This window comes from Ostrea edulis, chromosome 3 (assembly GCF_947568905.1).
Source record: "Ostrea edulis chromosome 3, xbOstEdul1.1, whole genome shotgun sequence".
Taxonomy (NCBI): domain Eukaryota; kingdom Metazoa; phylum Mollusca; class Bivalvia; order Ostreida; family Ostreidae; genus Ostrea; species Ostrea edulis.
The window spans coordinates 39,802,826-39,826,055 of record NC_079166.1 but is presented as its reverse complement, the minus strand read 5'-3'; the positions used below and the strand labels follow the sequence as shown (position 1 = coordinate 39,826,055).

Below are 23,230 nucleotides of genomic sequence, written 5' to 3'. Positions count from 1 at the left end.
GGCACCTGATCCCACCTCTGGCATATCCAGGGATCCGTGTTTGCCCAACTCTCTATTTTGTATTGTTGATAGGAGTTATGAGATTGATCACTGTTCGTTATCTTCACCTTTCATATATGTATATATATATATATATATATATATATATATATATATATATATATATATATGTATGTATGTATGTATGTATGTATTGATGATCCCCACAAAATCTAGACATCTATTCATGATTGAAAGTGATCATTTGTACATTTCATACCGCTTAATACATATGTACATTCCATATGGCTTATATCAACGATAGGATCGGGACCCCTCTAAAGTCTCGAATTTTACTTCCCGAATATTTTCACACGGAATTATGCGCTTGATGTTAAAGATGGCCATAGTTTAAAAGAATATGGAGTTGTACATTGTAATGCTGAACAGTGGCGAACTTCTACAAGGAAGATAATTTCAGACTTCTATACATTTTTATGTACGTGTTTTATAACTCGATCGGACAAAGTGAAATGTCATACTTTAGATTTTTAAATTCTGTATTGACAAGCCTATGACCTTCATTCCTGTAAAGACAATCAGTAGGTCTATGATACCCCCTCCCAGTACTTCCATAATTAACGCACTACCATTAGGGGATTTTTGAACAGAAAACGTATGTACTACAATAAAAAATGTTATCATAAACATAGCACCGCAAACCACACTGCAAAGTACTATATGCCTTGCCATATCTCTCTTAAAACAGTTTTGAATGCCTTAATCACCTGCCTTACAGTCCAGTTTTAGCCCCTATGGACTTCGTAGTCTTTCCCTATATCAAGTCCTATTTGCAAGGGAGGAAATTTGATAACGTGTGTGGTTTACGACAGGAGGTGATGAAAGTAATCTTTCGAATGAAAACTGATCAATTTGAACAAACATTTGATAATTGCATAAAACGACACCAAAGATGTGTATTGATATAAATTGTGACTTCGTTGAAAAATATGACAATTTGCGCATGACGTTTTATGACACCGGCGTAACACTAGTGATCCCATTGAAGAACGCCCCCAATGGTCATTTCTCCACGTTAAAAGTTGATCCCGATCCAAATTCAACGAAAAAAAATTGAATTTAAAAAAAACGGTCATTGAAAAGTGATCAACGTTAAATTTTGATCAGTAATGGGGTAATTTATTACATACATAATGTAAATGTTTAAAATGGATTTTCTAAGAGAGAGACAATTATTTCCTAGGCAAACGAAATAATCCCTAAAAAGCATTCCTGACTTTTCTTTCATCTATTTTCCCGTGGAGTTGAATCTTCTCAGGGCTATAACTTTATCAAGATAAGAATAAGGGCATTACATTTTCTAAGTAAAAAGGATTCAATTCAATATTTAAATTCATATTTGCATGTATGAAATTGTAAAGATAATTTGCTTGGAGGAGAAAAAGGAATGGGCAAAAGAGGTGGAGTGGTTGCGATTTAGGCATATATTATCGCTCCTAAACATGATAATAATCAAAATTTTCTGACTTAAATTTCCTTTTTCTGGGAACATTGCCCGTGGCACTGGAATTTGGAGTTTTGCTACAGTTTGGCTTCACTTTGGGAAATTTGTCCATATTTATCATCAATTTCAACATGACCTAAGATGTTTCCGTACTCTCTTAATACAAAGGGCTAGAGCCACGAGCAACCAAAATCGACTTGTAATTTCTTGCTGTAGCTTGTATATTACTAATGATCTAATACGCAACATTGAGATCAACTGTTATGAACCTATTCCTATCTGAGCGCACTAAATCTGTATATATACGTACTTATCAGTCCGAGAATATTTTCTGTCACTATACTGTTATACCAGGGAGTTTAGACATGATTCTACTCGTGCTCCGTGTTTTTCTAGTGTTTACTTTTCTTGAAATAACGTTAGCCAAAACATGTGACGAAAGACTTGCGAATCTTGAGAATGTATATGATAGCCTTCAATTAAAACTTGAAGACCAGATTTTTGCTAACAACGGTTTCGGAAACAGTGGACAGGATGGGTCAAAAACCAAGCTCAAAAAAGAAAAACTGGATCTGGAAAGAAGAGTAGTAAGCCTTGAGGAAGCTCTAACTGACTCCAATAGACAAATGTACCTCCTTAAAGCTAAAGTCTCAGAATTAGAACGTAAAAACCAGGAACAAGAAACCAGACTAGCAAATGTGGAAGAGAATAGGCTAGTATTTGAAATGAAAAGTTCAAATTGGGAGACACTTCTTGACGGAAAAGCACAAAAACAGACGAAACAAACCAACATTGCTAATGAAAAGGACACTCCACCAAATATCAATGACAGTTCTTCATCAAATGGCGATAATTTCACACAAACAAAAGGAGAGCTTCTGACGACCCAAATCAAACACGAGGTTCCACTTCAGGGATATTCACAAATGAATAATGTAGGAAACGTGAAAATGGAAAAACGCGGTGAGATTCTCATTAGCGTTGGTATTTTTGAATGCTATGAATTATTGGTCGGCTGTTTAGGAGATTTTGCATGCGTAACAAAAAAGCATTATGCGATGCTACAAATATGAAAAAATGCAATCAGAAAGACACACAGATAAAAAGAATTCATTATATATACAATGATTATTATAGTTGACACGTGCGTTGACGAAGGACGGGCACCAAACTCTTCCTTCTTCAAATGTCGTACTTATACTCCAATTGCCCTTTCAAAAGATGAAATTCTTCAAAACCATGCTTCAGTTTAGGACACATTTAATATACCAGTCAATGGGTCGGATAGATATGAGTTACCGTACCTATACTGGATTCCTAAACTTCATAAACACCCTTACAAACAGATACATTGCTGGATCCAGTAAGTGTTCTACCAGCCCCTATCTTTGCTCCTCACGAATATATATATTAAAAAAAACTGTGAAGGAGAAACTTCAAACGTACTAGGGGCCTCCGTGGCCGAGTGGTTAGAGCATCGCGCTCAAAATCACACGGCCTCTCACCTCTGGTCGGCGCGGGTTCGAATCACGCTCGCGCCGGTAAGTGAGACAGTTTCTCAGTTTACTTTCGGAAGGTCGGTGGTCTCTTCCCATGTATATTGTATCTGGGTTCTCTCTTCCACCAACAAAAACTGGGCGCCACTATATAACTGAACAAATTGTTGAATGTGGCGAAAAACATCAAAACAATCAGTCATTAAAACGTACTGTGCGACTACATATGCCAGAAGTGGTGCAAATCAAATGTGGATTCTAAAAAAATCTAAAGAACTTTTAGTAAACTTGAAATCACAGAATTTTTCCCAAATCAATAGCATTAAAACCTATGACTTTTCAACACTATACACGACCATTCCTCACGATAAATTAAAGACTAGACTTTTTGACATCATAGACAGTTGCTTCTTCAACAAAAACGGAAATATTCATATCTAGTGATCAGTCATTCAAAAACTTACTTTGTTAAACACCACTCTGATTCCAGGAACAAGTACTCTGAAGTTGAAATAAAAAATATGCTAGAGTTCCTCATTGACAATATCTTCGTGGTCTTTGGTGATCAGGTCTTCCAACAGTCTGTTGGAATTCCCATGGGCATGAATTGTGCTCCTTTGTTAGCTGACCTGTTTTTATATTGATATGAAGCAGAATTTATTCAAAAACTTCTACGTGAGAAGAAAAAATCTCTCGCTGTGATCTTCAATTCGACTTTTAGATATATCGATGACGTTTTGTCTATTAACAATGATAGCTTTCATTCATATGTCGATTTGATATATCCCTGTAAGCTCGAAATAAAGGACACCACAGAGTCGTCCACTTCTGCTTCATACTTAGATATTTTATTGAAAGTAGACATTAACGGCAAACTAACAACTCAACTGTATGACAAACGGGATGATTTCAGCTTCTCCATCGTCAACTTCCCACATTTATGTAGCAATATTCCATTATCACCTGCATATGGTGTTTATATATCTCAACTGATTCGATATGCAAGAGCTTGTTCTGGGTATGGTCAGTTTTTAAATAGAGGTAAGCTACTGACAAACAAGTTGATAGTACAGGGATTTCAACAGTCTCGATTGAAGTCAGCATTTCGCAAATTCTATGGTCGTTATAACGATCTAGTTCGTCAATACAACTTCGCATTGAGTCAAATCCTGTCTGACGTGTTTCATACCGATTGTTAAGCCGTTCTTGGCACACTGATTTTGACTGCGGATAACTCCGTTTACCTGATCAGGATATGGGGCTCACGGCGGGTGTGACCAGTCAACAGGGGATGCTTACTCCTCCTAGGCATCTGATCCCACCTCTGGTGTGTCCAGGGGTCCGTGTTTGCCCAACACTCTATTTTGTATTGCTTATAGGAGCTATGAGATTGATCACTGTTCGTTATCTTCACCTTGCATTTACATTTTGGATGATTTAATGATATCAGAATAGTTTCCAGCCATTGTAAGACGATCGCCAGATTGGAGAAGAGTAGATATTACCACTGTAGGTTGCAGTTGGATGCGTGCGAACAAATACCACATCACCTTGGTTCACCTCCACCACCACAATCCCCGTGGTAGTCCTTATATTTGTCACTCCCTCTGCTGTTGTATACATTTCACCTACAGCATTAGAATTGACGACAACTTCGGAATATATATGGCCATCATTGAAACAATAAAGGTTCCAAGTAAAGACATAGACGCCATGTTGTGGAGCAGTGAAAATTCCAGAGTAGGGATTGTAATGGTTGCCGATGTTTGTCACAATTCTGTCAAATTTAGTGGTGTGGTCTTTTGATATACCAGTCTCATATGCAGGTAGGTATGCTGAAAATGCAACACCACCAGAGAAAGAAGTCTTTGTCGTTTGAAGTCGTGAAAAAATGGTAAACGCAATATTTAGTTATGTAGATTGATCCAAGAGGGAAAATTGGGAATTGAACTTTGTTCAACTTCCATAGATCTAGACCATCACGAACGGCGGGCATAAATATATTGCATAGTGCTTTGGTGTGGGCTTCCTAACATCCTTGATTTGTTCGAACTAACATATGTCCCAGAAAACGTTCTCCAAATAATTCATAAACTAAAATTCAAAACAAAGAGTTTATTTCAGATTATAAGCACAATATAAACAGATACATTTGTTTTACAAAATGATTGGAAAAGATATTCTCACATGAGTTTTTTCTTTTATATTTGTAAACAAGCATCGCATGGACGAGTTCATTGCTGACTAGCGGGATTGAATGTTAAGATGTGCTTCATCCATGCATATCGTAAATAAATGAATAAGATGGGTTATACGCTAGGAACTATATTAATGGTTTCGTTGCTGATTAGAAGGGTTGACTGTTAATATATATGAGATAATCTTCAAAGCGCAGTTGAGAACATACTGATACATGAACATTTTTATAAATTGTCAGTATCGATATGATTTTTATCATCGTGTTTGCCCAACTATCTATTTTGTATTGCTTGTAGGAGTTATGAGATTGATCACTGTTCGTTATCTTCACCTTGCATTGATGAAAGGTGAAGATAACGAACAGTGATCAATCTCATAACTCCTATAAGCAATACAAAATAGATACATGTAGTTGAGCAAACATGGACCCCATGACACACCAGAGGTGGGATCAGGTGCCTAGGAGGAGTAAGCATCCCCTGTCGACCGGTCACATCCGCCGTGAGCCCTATATCTTGATCAGGTAAACGGAATTATACGTAGTCAAAATCAATGTGCCACGAACGGCCAAACAATCGGTATGAAACACGTCAGACAGCGTTTGACCCAATGATAGGTTTTATTGGCAAACTAAATCGTTATAACGACCATAAAATTTGCGAAATGCTGACTTTAAACGAGACTGTTGGAACCCCTGCATCCTCAACTTGTTTGTCAGTAGCCTGCTTCGATTTAAAAACTGACCATAAGCAGAACAAGCTCTTGCGTATCGAATCAGTTGACAGATATATACACCATATGCAGGTATGCTGGCATATGTAGTCGCACAGTAAGTTTGAAGTTTCTCCTTCACAGCTGTTAACATTTTCGTGAGGACCAAAGATAGGGGCTTGGTAGAGCACTTACTGGAACCAGCAATGTATCTTTGTTTGTAAGGGTTTTTATGTAGTTTAGGAATCCAGTATAGGTACGGTAACTCATATTCATTCGACCCATTGACTGGAATATTAAATGTGTCTAAAACTGAAGCATGGTGTGTGGTCACTCGTTTCAAAGATATATGACATTAAGAGGTACATGTATATCTGGTGCATGAAAATTGGTACCGTACAAGTTTTACATTATGACCCCTGGGTCGAGGCCTCTGCTGGTGGACTGTTAGTCCCCGAGGGTCTTCACTGCCCAGTAGCTAAGTACTTCATTACTAGTATGAAAATACGGATGTATATTTAATTGCTGGGATACAATTTAGAAATTCATTTCAAAATTAAGGATTATATCCCCCTCATGCATAGCTCTGATCCTTGGACGAATTTGGCTCCAGGTTTTGGCACTCTAGCTTTCCTTTTAGCTCTTACAAGTTTATTTTTATTTCGAATTTTCAAAATTTTGGCTTGAGCATCACTGAAGAGACATTGTTTGTCGAAATGCGCATTGGTGCATCAAAATTGGTACAGTATAAGTTTTACATATAGAAGATAGAAAGTTCTAGTCAACCTTGTTTAGTCAGCGTCCAATTCAAGATGGCTACGCCATTTACAACACACGGAAAGTCATGGATACACGGATGTACGGAAATAGAGAAAGTAGTACAAATCACGGATTGTTTTTGCAGATGATCAAAACAAATATCTGTGGTTCTCCGTAAATTTAAAAACTTGAGAAGTGTAAATGAATAGGATTGTTTGATTGATTGTTTTGCTGTTTTCCGTCACACTCAACAATTTTTCAGCTAGATGTGTCTCTGGTGGTGCCCAGTTTTATTGGTGGAAGAGAGAACCCAGATATAATATACCTGGGAAAAGACCATTGACCTTCCGAAAGTAAACTGGGAAACTTCCTCACTTACCGGCGCGAGCGGGATTCGAATCCGCGCCGACAAGAGGTGAGAGGCCGTGTGATTTTGAGCGCGATGCTCTAACCACTCGGGCACGAATAGGATTGTCTGTGCAATATTTTACATGTAATACACTAAGATGTATGTGTACCGAGTGGTTATACCCGGAGAAATAACAAAATGCGCGTAAAGATTTAGAAGATTAATTGTTTTGCTGTTTTCCGCCACACTCAACAATTTTTCAGCTATCTGGTGGCGCCCAGTTTTTATTGGTGGAAGAGAGAACCCAGATACAATGTACCTGGGAAGAGACCACCGACCTTCCGAAAGTAAACTGGAAAACTTTCTGACTTACCGGCCCGAGCGGAATTCGAACTCGCGCCGACCAAATTCTCCAAGGTTTCTTTCTCCCACACGTGTTTTTACGTAGAACGGATTTTGTAGACATAGAGGTTTTCAATTCCATGGCTCTCTGCCGATTTACTAGCAGTTTCATTTTACCAGTGTCAAAGGGTTACAGTCACTAAATTTAATTAGCAGATGTTATATGTATATTATTCAATTCAGCCTGCTGGATTCACATTCATTCACCTGTGTGTTGTTTACTAACTCATTTATTCATTGCCACCATATTCGTGTTGTGTTCTTGTGTACGTGATGTCACATGATTGTCTGGTGAACAGTGTTGTTTGCCGAGTTCGGTATTTGAAGGGTGAATGAGTATTTTTAGTTGAAGTTGTAGAGCGAGTTTTTTTCCGGGGGGAAATGGTAGTTGTGTACGCATGTGTGTGAATTTGTATAAAAAGACGAGCACAGATTAATTTAAGAACTTCCGAGACTTACGTATAATGGTATATCAAAATTCATTCAGACATCTCAAGTCTTTATCGTTATCTACTAGTATCTACTATTTGAAATAGTGAAGTGGGGAAGAAGTTAATGTTTTTTTAAATTTAAAATTTTGAAATTAGATAAACGGGAAAATTAAATAGATCGGTAAAGTTGGCTACCAGTAAACAGCTACTAGTAACTGCCTACTTAAAAAGAGAAAAGTTGACTACTAGTAGCTAGCTACTTGAACTAGGAAAAGTTAGCTCTACTAGTAGCCAGCTACTAAAAGTAAGAAAAGTTAGCTAATCGTAGCCAGCTACTACAAAATATAAAAGTTATAATTACTGATAGCCAGCTACCAGATAAAGGTTACTGAGTTTCAAAATTATCTATCAGGTTTATTTCTAAAGAGGACGAGGAGTCGTATGAAAGTTCATGCTCAATTTTCCCTAATTACATAACGTTGCAATGCAAAATACGTACAAACTTTTTCAACTGAGTGTTTACTTTGAAAATGATACGGATTGAATTCGGACCTTCATTCATTTGATATACCATCCATTTTGAGATATCTGCTACTTTTACAATTTGATTCGAGTTACCCTGAAATTTCAACATTTGTGTGAATACCGTAAGGAACTTTGTGTTTGTATTAGATATCTGACGAATTTACGACTATACATATGACAAGAAGTGATATATAGGGTGTTTTGATACGCCACGAATTTTCAGATATCGCTCTTAAGGAAATCAGCTACTTAAACATTTTGATTAGCGGTACAATGAAATTTCAAGATCTGTGTGAATACCTTAAGGAACTCTGTGTTTATATTATATATTCAACTAACTTGCAACAATACCTATGACGAATAGTGATATTGGGTATCTTGAGATGTCATGAATTTTCAAATTAAGGAAGTCAGCTACTTACATGTATACATTTTGATTGCAGGTAACCTGAAATGTCAAGTTTTTCTCCAAATATCTTAAGGAACTCTGTGTTTGTATTAGATATCTGACTAATTTACCATTCCACATATGACAAGGAGTAATATTAGGTATCTTGATATGTCATCGATTTTCAGATATCACGCTTAACCCTTTCTCTACCGTATCGGTCAATTTGACCGATGGCGCGTAAAAACAGGACTACGCAAAAGGAGTGCCTCTAAATCTTTGCCATTACGGCCATAAGATATATGATCTATATATCATATTTTTGGAAATTGTCTCTATTTTTTAAATATGTAAAAATCAATTGAGTAAGTAAAGCCATAAGATTAACAAAAGCATTTAAAGCAAAGGATGGCTTCGTCTAAATATGACGCAATGCTTTGTCGCAAGGTCATTTTCCCCCTCGATATGATTTTTTTTATTTCCCTAATGAATGCAATATTTTTTAATTTTTTGAAAAGCATATATTCCCTGCTTTCAGAAGATATAAAAATTATTTTTAATGCCTTGCAAAGTTATAAGAAAATAGCAATTGTTTGCACATGTACGTTTTCTTACGATTTTATTTCTCAATGTTTAAACAGATCGGCATTTTACCTATACTTATATATAGAAATAGGGAAAAGTAAATACAGTCGCTAAAAGTAGAGGAAATTTCCTTTTTGATGGGCCCTTATTCGTGTTATAATTCTCGGTAGTTTTTATATTACGATAAAATAAAATTGGGACATGCTGTGCGGTTTTCTTTAAAATTAACGACAAAACGTCGTCGCTGAAAGCAATCGACGCGCGTCGCACAATAAAGTGGTGAAAACTATTTGTATAGTCCTGTATTAGTAAATTCAGTACCTTTTGATACACTACAACAATATACATATATGTATGAAATAATCAGCCAGGTTATCTCTGCTTTTTTTCAAAAAGCTTTAAACCAGTATTGGTATAACAGTTACACAACCTACAAACACCTATTGAAAATGTTACATCGGCAAAGTAAATTTTTAAAAAAGATAAATAAACTACTTTAAATTCAGATATAAACGCTATATATGTTTAGAATAGTAATAGTAATATTTTTTCCCTGCCAAAGAAAGAAAACAAAAAAGAATTTCGCATATAGCATATACACTTATTTTCCGTGATCCGGATCGTGGGCCCCGCGGGGTTTTCTGAAGGTGTGCACGGGGAACACACGTGTTTCCGTTTCAACGAAAACAACACAGCTTCACTGTGATTGTCACAGCGAACGCTTGTATTTTACATCTTTAAAACGACCTGATGTCAGAAGAAGATGTCCTGGATCTCCTGTTGCAGGATGACCCAAACGATCATGCATTCAGTATAAACATGTACATGTAAGTTGATGTAGCCACATAGGCCGACTAGAAAGAAAAAAAAATTGCGGTTTTGTCATGTTATGAAAAATTCACGATTAATTAACCGCGATTTGATGCCATAATTTGTCGTTTCATGAAAGAAAATATTTATATTTTATTATATCTAAACTAAGTGAATAACACCCAATTGTTTAGTAAGAGCTGACATCTTTTAATCCGTCCTGGTCCGGCATTGATCAGTCTGATTACACCCCCCCCCCCCCAGAATTATCTCCTTACCTGACGCGCGAGTGTAAGAAATGGGTGGATTTAGTGTGCAATGAGAAGGGGTATGGGGTGGTTTTAATCAGACTGGGCATTCATGACCGCTGGTGAAAAGGCTATTTTTCCAAGATTTTTCCATGTTTATAAAAAATTATCTTTCTATGAAAAGAAATCACAATCTGTTAGAAAAACACATTTTACATTATTGTAATGATAGAATTTGTTATCATAATTTGAATTAATTTCTTCATATTAGAACAGAAATAAAAACAAAATGTGTGTTTGGGCCAAAATGGGGGGAGGGGGGGGGGTAACACCAATCAAAGTGATTATGACAGGCTAATGAAAAATCATATTGATTTCTCTTTTATCCAAATGCATGTATTTTATATACACTTAGTAGCTTATGACCATGAATTGCATGTGATCCATACATGCTGGTATGGTATAAGCTGATGGGCATGTGTCTCCTTGCCTAGATTTTTCTCTAATTTCGACTGAATCCACACCCCATCAGAGTAACATGCAAGAGGATTTAGACACTGTGTGCCATGAAGAATCAATTCAATTCTACTTTTATATCTGGGGTCAATCACTTTCTCTCAGTTACAGTATTTTCGCTCGACCCTGTAGGTTTTAACCTGAATTTCTTCAGTATTTGCCCCCATGTATATGCTAGGCATAATGCATATCTTTTTTTCATTACACACTTTGCTACACTCGCAATGTATAATGAAATAGTCCATTCATTTCTAACACATGTATGCAATCCCTTACCAAATGTCACTTCAAATACAGGACACCTCTATCTTTAAATAAATTTGAGCTGTATTTAAGTGCGAACCTGTCCCTTGCTACCATGAAACTTATATTTTGTTTTAAAACATAAGCCAACAATTCTTAATTGTAATTTCTTTTCATCTTTAAAAAGGGTATTGACATCCCAATATTTAGTGGGAAGGTCCCAGGTATCGTCCGCTAGTGACAGTCTACTGGCAAAGCCAGACATGCATTGGAAGGATGTTGATGTGGAGGACACAGGGACACCTGATCCAAGAACTGTGGCATTTCATTCGGAGCGACAGCCTGGCATTCAGTTGGTATGACTCTTTGAGGTTGAATATAGGGTTAAATCCGTATACATTTGGTTAACATTCAAATGAACCCAGATAATACATTCACAAATGGAATCATGGCGTTATGATTCACTGATATGCATGTACCATTTTACTGTTTTTTACTGCATTACTAGGTATCACATACATACAAAAAGAGACACAACACGGGAAATCATTATATCATTATTCTGTTTCTAATTAAAAGGTATGACAAGTTTTCTAAATGCTGACAAATAAGGTATAGTGGCCAATACTGATTAATAATTATTTGCAATTTCCTTTCAGATATGGGACCTGTTTATTCAGAGAACTGCAGATTTTATGAAGCTGTTTTGACAGAAGATTTAGTTTTCTCCATCTGTGTTGCCATCAACCATTATGCTGAGATGGTCATATCTAGAGGGAAGGATCGTCATATGCTTCCCAAGGAAGTTTGCAGCCTCTCACTGAAGAGGATACTAGTTTTAAAAAAACCGATATTGTGACAGTGATTTCCAGTTTAAAACGAGTAATAAAATGCAAAATAAAAATATTTCCTTTACCAAAATTAATTTGGCTGCACATCTAACACATTTATTAAATGTGTACTCAATTACCTCAGATGCAAGGTGAATATAAAATTTCATAATTAAATTTTCAGAGGGCCTTGATTATAGAAAACATTTACAGAGCTAATTGAGTATTCGAAAGCTCTGGCAATACATTAGTATTTAGGGCCCAGTATTAAGAAATCGCCCCCCCCCCCAATTTTTGTGCATTATCTTATACATGTCTGCTGTGAAGTTCCAGTCGATAGACATATATTGGTCATGGCATGCCCCTATCGGAACAACCCAGTATCAAGAATTGTATCTAGATATACTTTTGTTAAATATGATGCAAGTACATTTAAATCTAGTGATTGAAAGTAAGTGGGGATCCGGGTTAGAATATGTCCTCATTATCCCTTGCTTGTTGTAGAAGGCGATTAAATGGGGCGGTTCTTTGGATGAGAGCGCAAAAACCGAGGTCCCATGTCACAGCAGGTGTGGCACGATAAAAATCCCTCCCTGCTCAGAGGCCATAAGCGCCGAGCATAGGCCTAAATTTTGCAGCCCTTCAAGGGTAGTGATGACGTCTCCATATGAGTGAAATATTCTCGAGAGGGACGTTAAATTATATTCAATTAATCAATCATTGGTATATGTTGAACTTGGGGAGGAAAAATGGGAGTACTTTTTGATAACATTTGATAAGGTGTTGTTGCTTAGAAACCAAATATATTTGAATACAAAAAAATTATTTCTTTTAGATTAACAATAAAGATCTTTGTTTTAATGTTGCAATACTTATTCTATTTAGTGGAACATAATGGCAAAACGTCATATTAGAAAATGATGGATATGTATATAAAGTACGAAATTTACATTTTATGACCTTTGACCTTAATTCTCTTCATCATATTTTTTGTTAAAAACCCTTTAAAATGATTAAGATCTATTTAAAGATTATATTTTAAAAATCATGTGACATTTACTAATCATCATGCAATGTAATTATGTTTAAATTGTGTCGAATGGATGCAGAAAAGCAAATTATGGTCAAAATTGTACTAAAAGTGTTGTTACTTAGCAACCAAAAATATTTGGTTTTAAATAAAATTGATGAATTTGATTGTGATGTTTTGTAGTATTTTAAAAGGCACATCAGCTCATGCATTTAGAATTTCCTATTTTTGACTCTAATCTTGTAAGAGGGGTTGTAATATATATATTTCAAAGAAAAAAGATTGCAAAATTGTGCACTTATATGACCTTTGACCCCGTAGACCTCCTTGAGGTCATGGGATACCTTGACAAACTTTATAAGAAATTGTTCCCTGTCCAATTCCTAACAAAATTATATGTCGTATGTTTACCCCAAATCGTGATACACGCAGATTTAAATCGATGTAAAAATATTGTCATTTAGTCTTTAAAAACCTCTAAAATCTGCCGGTAGAGAAAGGGTTAAGGAAGTTAGCTACTTATACCTTCTCATTGCAGATAACATGAAATTAATTTTTTTTCGTAGATATCTTAAGGAACTCTGTGTTTGTATTAGATATCTGACTAATTTACAACTATCCACGTGAAGTGGAATGATATTATTCATCTTGATATGCCATAAATTTTCAGATATCACCCTTAAAGGAGTCAGCTACTTATACCTTTTGATTCCAGGTAGCCTAAAATTTCAGGTTTTTCGCAAATATCTTAAGGAACTCTGTGTTTGTATTATATATCTGGCTAATTTACAACTATCCACGTGACGAGGAGTTATATTAGGTATCTTAATATGCCATCGAATTTTAGATATCACCCTTAAAAAAGTCAGCTACTTATACCTTTTGATTGCAGGTAACCCGAAATTTCAAGATTTTCGTAGATATCTTAAGGAACTCTGTGTTTGTATTAGACATCTGAATAATTTACCAATGCACCTATGACAAGGAGTGATATGAGGTATCTTGATATGCCATCAATTTTCATATATCACCTGTTATGACAAGAACACTTAGTAAATTGACCTACGATTTAGCAGTTTAATCATCGTAAATAAAACCGAATTTTGCAATTCACAAAATACTCTATTTTAGTCTTGGGGAGGGGTGCACCCACATCGCTGGTCTGTTGTTCTGTTTGGAAGAAATGCATGAGAACCACAGTAATCAGCCATGTACATCAAAGCCATGTGTCTGGAATAGACCCTCAAAGAGAACCAAAGAATGGAAAACAATAGATCAAATGAACTTCAAAAAAAATATAAACAAGACCTCAATCTAAATCGCAACAGAGTTGAAATGAAAGCAAATGACCGTATGTCATTTTGTGAAAGTTTATGTAGTAGATTACAAAACAAAAACGCCGTTATTCATCATCTCATTAACAATTCACACGATAACAATATTGAAATTAGTGTAGAAACTTCAGAAATGATTAGTTATGAATCAGACAAATTTATCAATATACAAGCATGTCTTCAACAAGCTGCTACTTCAGATACTAGTCAAATGATGGTTTCAAGTGAAATCTGCGATGAGATTGAAATAAGAACGAGGGGTCAATCTGACAACATGTTGTGGTTTGACGCACGTAAAGGTAGATTAACTGCATCAATGTTCCATGATGTGCTAAAACGAAAAGAAAGCACAAATCCTGATAAATTAGTTGAAAGGGTTATTGGTGAGAATAGAGATAAGGTAAGCACCGCAGCCATTAAATGGGGATTAAAACATGAAAATATTGCAAAGAAGCGATATTAAGCCCATATGCGCCTACATCACAAACAGAAAATATCTGTTAGAGGTAGTGGCTTGCATGTGTTTCAGCCATTTATGGTTATTGGTGCGAGCCCCGATGGTAAAGTGCAGAAACAAACCAATGCATATTTGGTTGAAATCAAATGTCCATTTAAATGGAGAAATAATACTATACTTGAAGCTTGTAAGGCAAAAGATTTTTGCTGCTATCTTGATGCAAACAATAAAATCCAACTGAAACAAAACCACAGGTATTACACCCAAATTCAGGGACAAATGGGTGTATGCCAGTACAAATTGTGTCACCTTGTACTGTATACATTGCAGGATTTAATTGCGGTAGAAATCCCATTCAATAAGGATTTTTGGGATTCACTTTTTAAAAAGTTGAAATCATTCTACATGAAATTTGTTATGCCATGTTTAAAATCAAATTAAATTGCAATGTTGAAAATAAAGAGAACAAGAAAAGGTGTGTATCATTTATGATAATATTTAATTGACTGTTGACAGTGATATTATAATCTTGAAGATCATGGTGAAACCAATATGAGAATCTGATTGAAATACAGATCTCTCAAATATCGCACAATATGGCAAATGTAATGTACTATTTACGGAATAATAATTGGAATGCAAGGAAGCAATGCATAGTGTATGAAACATATTAGTACACTAAGCACTTACAGATATCAAACGAATCCAACCAAATAATAAATAACTACTTGACAAAACTGCTCAATTCAAACAGAATCTCAAATATGCAATTATTTTCTATGCTATGAATTTCTTATTTCATACAGACATTTTTCTTTCACATATAAAACAAGTGTTGAAATAGTTTAATACATGAAGGCATGTTCTAATATGGGTCTTAATAAGAGCACAATATTAAATCTAAACATTCCTATGCAAATGATTGTAACCCTAGTGGTGCACGAATAATAAATATCAGTGCTCCCACTGGACCAGAATTCCCTTTCGCCACTTTTTTCGGGGAGCGGCGCGGCACAAATAATCGCATGCTTTACAATTATTTCCATCATATTATATATTATTTTTTTCATTACACTTATTTTAGTATTTTGAATCAGTTACAGTCGGTTCTCTGGTTAAGAATTGACATTAATGTGGAGATGATAACACGAAAATGAATAAGACTTTAAATGTTAAACAATTGACCAAAGCATGATAAACAGCTGTCCGATGTACTTTATTACATAATCACCGACTTTCTTGCAGCCATAAATTACCTGAGGCTGTGACCAGCTCTGTGTGCACTGCGAGATTTCCGGTCGCACGCGTTGACTGAATAAACATATTTTGACTGCATAAACAAACATTATAATGCGTCACTGACAAAGGATTTAAAATACAATTTATTGCAAAAAGGGATTTTCGCCACTTTCAATTTTTTTTTCGCCATTTTTGAAAAAAAAATCGCCATTGGCGAAAATGGCGAAGCCCAGCTCGAGCACGATGCCACACAAATTTGTAATTACATTATATTGATTCACTGATTAACAAGTGGCGGCAAAACATTGGTGAGTGCTGCACATACAAAAAATATTTCATTTGCAATAGGAGCAAGATATAGTGGAATGACGCCTTGTAATAAGTTTTTTATTTGCTCCATTTTTCTTTCCACGTGGATTCTCGCTGAAGCGATGCGTCTGGTATTTTCAACTTCTTCTTTTGTGAACTGGTTTTTTGTTATAAATGGTGGACAGTACAGTTTTGCGCCTTTTTTCTCAAGATCAGCTTTTATGTGAATGAATCCTTTATCCGCCATAACTGCATCTCCTGGTTGTATATCTTCTAGCAAACCACAATGTCTAGTAATATGCACATCAGATGTCGAACCGCCCCACAATTGTGAAACTAAACAAACTGCTCCTGTCATTGAGACCCCAATCAATGATTTGAAGGTATTGCGAGATTTGTAGTTTGAATAAGTCAGGTTCTTGTTTTCCAATGATGACGATGTCTGGATAATTACCTCTGTGCAATCTAATACAATACGTGTGTAAGAATTTTTTTTGAAACAAGTAGGGATTCTCTGTTGTAAATGTTTAAGTTCTGGTAAAAACACAGTAGAAGAGAGACACTGTTTCATGAAGATTATCCACCTAGAAAATATCCTGTTTGATCCACTGATCTTTAGGTTTTCAGATTTTAAATAAGTCTTGATTTCTTCTTTTTTGTAATTCAAAACATCTTCTAGTGTTGTGTCAGACGATAAATTCATGTTTAAATTATTTCCCGCACTGCAACTATTTACATTTGATCGGAAGTGATGTATACCTGCTCTAAGGAAAAGACAACTCTGTTGCGAACGATAACTCTGGTTTATGAAAAGACGGAATAGCGGTCAGATCATCCCCAGCAGAACCGTAATGTAAGATAGACGGGTACATCGTCACAGCGGACCAATACCTACATTCTTTCATGAATTGCAGATTAGCTAGCACAATTATGACTCGACTACAGATAGCTGACCGTGATGGGTATTTTCATTGTGTTTGTAATAATGTGTATACATACATGTATATTTACATTATTAATTACTTAATAAATGTCAATACAATAACCAACCATGTATGATATATTTAAGCATTAATATATTAATATTTGAAATATATATAAACTGCATAACCCTAGATCCACCCCTGTGAATCACCAGATATTAACTCACCTGTATATTCCCCAGGGGCAGTGCTTTTGGTGGTTAGTTGTATGCTTGTTTTTTTTTTTTTTTTGGGGGGGGGGTAGTAGTTTTATGTCAGATTTGTTTTGGTTGATGTGTGGATCTGAGTGTGACTTTTACCGCCACTTTTGGTTAATTTTTCTTTGGTCCCTCGGAGGCGAACACACAGTTTGACATTGAGCTGACCATAGTATTGAGACTGACATCAATTGTATTCCTACATCTGGTAAGTCACACTATTGTACTAATTTCCAATACACTATACATTCTATTAATATGTATAACTCTATAAATCAGCAGAAATAGTAAATTCGTGAAGCAGTTTCTGATGAAAATGAATGAGTAACAACGAGAGAATACCATAACTAGATTAATGTAAATAATGATTACAACATCCATGTTAAGTTTTTACTTAGAATAGTAGCTCATTCATAAATCAGGTTACGTGGACTTTATAAAACGATCATAGAGTTGAATATTTATTCAAATTGAGCAATATAAATATTTTTGAGACAATAGTATTTCAAATATTATGTTAATTATATCATCATTATATAAAGTGTGATTGCAATGCCTAGATTCTGTAATACGTTTAATTAATTCATCATTTTAGTGTTTTATGTATATTTTCAAGGCTTATCGCACATGTACTTGTATCAAATATGTCACCCCAACATGCGTTATATTTCAAATTGCATAAATCAGTGATCAATCTCATAACCCCTATGAGAAATACAAAATTAAAAGTTGAGTAAATACGGACCCTTGGATATACCAGAGGTGGGATCAAGTGTTTAGGAGGAGTAAGCATATACTGTCGACTGTTCACACCAGTCGTGAATCTTATATCTCTATCAGGTAAACGGAGTAATCCGTAGTCAAAGTAGGTGTGTAAATAACGACCTACAATAGCTATAAAATACTTCAGACAGCACTTGACCCAATGCCAGAAAGTATTGGCAAACTAGATCGTTGTAACGACCATGGAATTTGCAAAATGCTGGCTTTAACAAGACTATTGAAACCACTGTAGCATCCATTTATTTGTCAGTACCCTGTCTCGATTTAAAACCTAACCATACATAGAACACACTCTTGCGTATCAAATCAGTTTAGACACATCCTTGAAACACCATTTGCAGGTGATAATGGAATATTGCTACATAAATATGGGAAGTTGACGATGGAGAAGTGAAGTCATCCCGTTTGTCATAAAGTTGTATCGTTCGTTTGCCCTAAACATTTATGTTCAATAAAATATCTAAGTATGAAGCAGAAGTGAACGAATCTGTAGTGTCTTTTATTTCGAGTTCACTGGCATATATCAAATCGATACATGATTGAAAATGATTATTGTTAATATATAAGACGTCGTCGATATATCTAAATGTCAAGTTGAAGGCCACAGCAAGATATTGTTTCTTCTCATTTAGAAGCTTTTGAACAATTTCTGCCCCATAAAAATATTAAAACAGGTCATCTAACAAAGTAGCACAATTATCGCCTATGGGGATTCCAACATATTGTGAAGATACCTGATCGCTAACGACTACAAAACCATTGTCAATGAAGAACTTCAGCATCTCTTTGATATTAACATCTTTAATTCATCGTTAGGAATAGTCGTGAAAAGCTTTGTAGTTATATACGTTTTGATGTTTTTAATTCGAGAAAAGTTTTGTGATTTAAATTTACCAAACCTTCTTTAGAATGCAAGGTGAAGATAACGAACAGTGATCAATCTCATAACTCCTATAAGCAATACAAAATACATAGTTGGGCAAACACAGACCCCTGGACACACCAGAGATGTTTCGCATCCACATTTGATTTACACCATTTTTGGCATATGTTGTGGCACAATATGTTTGAAGGTTATCATTCACAACTATTAATATTTTCATGAGGAGGAAAGTCAGGAGCTTGGTAGAACGTTTACTCGACCCAGCAATGTATCTTTGTAAGGGTTTTTGTGCAGTTTAGGAATCCAGTATAGGTACGATAACTCGTATTCATTTCTCCCATTGACTGGAATATTAGAAGTTTTTAAATCTGAAGCATGATTTTTGAAAACAAATTCATAATTTGAAAGGACAGTTCGAGTATAAGTACGATTACAAAAAATGTGGAATCAATACCAAGTTCGTTTGAAATACAGTTGTAATAATGAGCCTTACAAACAAAGACAATGTTGGTACAGGCTTTGTTAGCTGCAAACAAAACATATTTCTCATGTAACCTAATTTTTATCACTTATGGTTTAGCTATTTGTTGTCAAAACGTACTTTTAACTTCCGCTCTACAATGTCACCTTGCCTGCCCTTCATGGTAGACTTTACCTGTAAATGTTCTGAGGTGTGACATTCGCGCGGGAGTGTTTATATAAATATTAGGGTTGTTTATCAATATTTTGTGCATGGCTTTTATCAGATACTACTCGTAGAATTTTGCATTCTTTATAAGATTTATGAGATTCATCATTGTATGTCATCTTCATCATTTCATATTTACAAATTGAAAATTGTTGGGACTGTCACTGTGCTAAATGTTTGAGAGCACTTAAGTCATGCAAACCTTTGTGTTCATAAAAATGCAAATTACCAATATTACAAACTCCTCTGATAATCAAACTACATGTATGATTGCGAAAAAGTCCTCCATATCCGGATACAGGAATATAGATAAAATGGTATTTTAAGAAGTCCTCATTCTGTTTTGTGAATCTCCTTATGATGACAAGAAGGACCAGGTTCACTTCAAGGTAAATATTCGTACGCACTTGCTGCATCTACAAATTAATGGAACATGTTCAGTATACTTACTGCAGATACACTGAGCAGGAAAATAATCATATGAATCATTAAAATTGGACTGACTTTTGCTCAACAAACGTACTTACTTAAAACGGTTGTATAAGCTAAGATTACATCGTTTTTTAACATATATTTTATGATGCGTGGACAGTATTTTCAACGTTGATGTTACAAATTTCATTTATCTTTGTACATGAAAAATTGGAACAATAACCAGTCTCATGATAATGAATTTGAAAATACTTAAATTAAACTAATAATTATGTCTTTCTTTTATTCATTATTTGTTCATTTTCCTTGGAATACATTTGTATCTTACCTTTTATATCGAAATTAGAAGGATGCTTTCCAGAGTGGGATTTGTCATTGATATATCTCTTGAGGAACGTGTAAATGACAGCGTATTGTTCCTATAAAATACGATAAAACAGAGATTTTCCATGAATTAATGGGTAAAGTGGAACTGACTACAGATTTCAGTGACTTCGCAAAGTAATGTTGGGAAAAGAATGCGTGTTCTAATATGTTGTGCATGAACATTACAATGTCCATCCCTTAAATACATACATTATGAGTGTCCAAAAGTACATTGTAATCATTTCGAAATCAATCACTGAGAATTATTTTAAATTGAGGCACATTATGTGAACGATTGAATAACGAACAGTGACCAACCTCCCAAACCCCATACACAATACAACACGGACTTCTGGACGCATCAAAATGACCAGGTGTCCATAGAGTAAGCATTTCCTCTGCATCGATAATGCACGGCGTAAGCCCTATATCTTGATCAGGTACACGGGAAAACCCGCAATCAAAAATTGCATGCAAATACGACCAAACAATTGGTATCACTTACGTTAGAAAGCATCGGATCCAATGACAACTTGTATTTACTAATACGGTCATTGCAACGACCATGAAATCTGGTATCAGATTAGAGAGGCATGATTCGATTTGGGATAACATATTTGATGTATAAAATTGTCCCATTACAGATGTACATGTAGTTTGGCGACCTTAATTTAAAAATACTATCCCTCTACATCAATCACAAATGCATATAGCATTTCGTGTGTAAAATGCAGACATTACTAGATCTAATATACCATGTCTGCCTTGGGCGTTATATGGTTTTATCACGTGACCATTGGTACTTTACTACACAGTGGACGGTTAAATTCATGCATTATCTTATATATAATCATAATATGACGAAGATATATATTTGAAATTAGAAAGAGAAGAAAAATAAAACAAAAGTTGCCAGAAGACAATCACCCAGAGTGAAGTGTGATCAAGCGTAACATATTCCTTTTGGTTAAAAGGTTAGATTTTTAAGTAGTTCAAATTCCAAGGCCAGATGTCTTTGTACCTAATGTTTGGCAACATTGTAAATATAAATCTTATTTTACTTGGTTCAAAACATACAGCCAAGGTACAGGTTTTTGAAAAGTCGGTCAGTATAAGATCAAGTATCTAGGTCAGAAGTCTTGGAACCAAATCAAAAGACCTGGTTATCAAAAATATGTCTGAGAAATATCAAAGCCATATCCAGAAGTGAAGGACACATTTACTGATCACTTTCAGTTATTGATAAATATACCTCCGTGGTTAGGGCTTCCATTCTTCCGTTCATGATAGTGAGAGTGGACCCGTAAACGTCAATCCTATTGACACCAGACTCAATTAACTTAACAAGGTAATCCACCAGAACAAACACTCCACTGTAGTCTATACCGACCCTGAAATATATCCATTTGTATTATAATTATTCCGTACATGTATAAAATTTTTCATATGAAACAGGGTATCAAAGTTTGATTTATTGCTAACGATTTGTCATTGGTTTTGAAATATGTCGCTTACTAACCATCCACCGTGTACAACATACGGCCCGTTGCTTTGCATGTTAGTGTTGTTCGCTGCTACGAGATGTATGCTATGAAGGAGTTGATCTGATATGTTCACCATTCCCAGACCGTATGCATGGATATGATTTACATTCTTTAGCTGCTTTTCCTGGAGAATTGAAATTGGTTTGTAATTTTTTCATTGGAATGACATATCGTACAGTCTTTTCAGTTCTTATTTGAGATAACAAATTACCTTAGATAACTTGATTTTACGTAATGTCACTTTCTCCAGTACGTTGAACGTTGCAACGAGTTCCACATCAATCCCACCAACAGTGCGGACTGCTCCATCGGATGCAGGAAAATACCATTCCTCCTGGGGATTTGTAGATATTAACCATTATAGAATACCCAAATTATATGCAATTTTCATAACATCAATAAGTTTTGTTTCATGTCATAATAGCATTTGAATATATCTAATCAATGTGTTCTTTGAGAAAGAACAAATGTACATTTATAACAACTTCTTTGAATGTAGGTTTGAGCGAAAGATACATATTTTGCCTTTTTTATCATTTTGATTTGGTCATACATATAATGGGTGTGTCTCTGTTTACAAAATAATTTCACAAAGTATTCCTATCGTTCGAGTTCCGAATCTTACATTCTTTTTACCTATGAACGTACTCCAATGTTTTTAATGGAGGAAATTAATAGTTACATATTCCGACGCAAGGAAATAATGTGAAGAAAATTAATAGAATATTTATCAAATTGCAATCTTTTGTCATATCAAGATAACGTAAGTGATATTTTAGTTCCTTTAGAACCACGTAATTACAAGAACAGCTCCACACGCAATTCACATTACCTTATGTTTTTCATCATCAACTGTAAGTGCTACTATCAAGGGACAGTTCTGTTCCCAAACCATGCGCCAAAAATGTCCAACTGTTTTCGGAAGAGGGTACTGTGTCATTATATAGCTTTGATTCTTTAAAACAATAAAAAATATCATATTAGAAAAA

General features: G+C 35.3%; 2 protein-coding genes across 3 annotated transcripts in view; one reads left to right on the top strand and one right to left on the bottom strand.

Annotated features, from left to right (window-relative positions):
* The window catches only part of LOC125673175 (uncharacterized), a 333,899-nt gene that overhangs the window by 171,889 nt on the left and 138,780 nt on the right, over positions 1 to 23,230 (top strand). The window lies entirely within an intron of this gene.
* The window catches only part of LOC125673160 (titin-like), a 268,458-nt gene continuing 264,041 nt past the window's right edge, over positions 18,814 to 23,230 (bottom strand). For both annotated transcript variants that reach the window (XM_056160692.1, XM_056160693.1), the window contains exons 33-38: positions 23,074 to 23,196; positions 22,453 to 22,575; positions 22,217 to 22,365; positions 21,950 to 22,088; positions 20,660 to 20,750; positions 18,814 to 20,315 (exon numbers count right to left, since the gene is read on the bottom strand). In XM_056160692.1, coding sequence (XP_056016667.1) covers positions 20,284 to 20,315; positions 20,660 to 20,750; positions 21,950 to 22,088; positions 22,217 to 22,365; positions 22,453 to 22,575; positions 23,074 to 23,196 — 657 coding nt within the window. In that variant the 3' untranslated portion in view covers positions 18,814 to 20,283. The remainder of the gene's footprint in view (positions 20,316 to 20,659; positions 20,751 to 21,949; positions 22,089 to 22,216; positions 22,366 to 22,452; positions 22,576 to 23,073; positions 23,197 to 23,230) is intronic.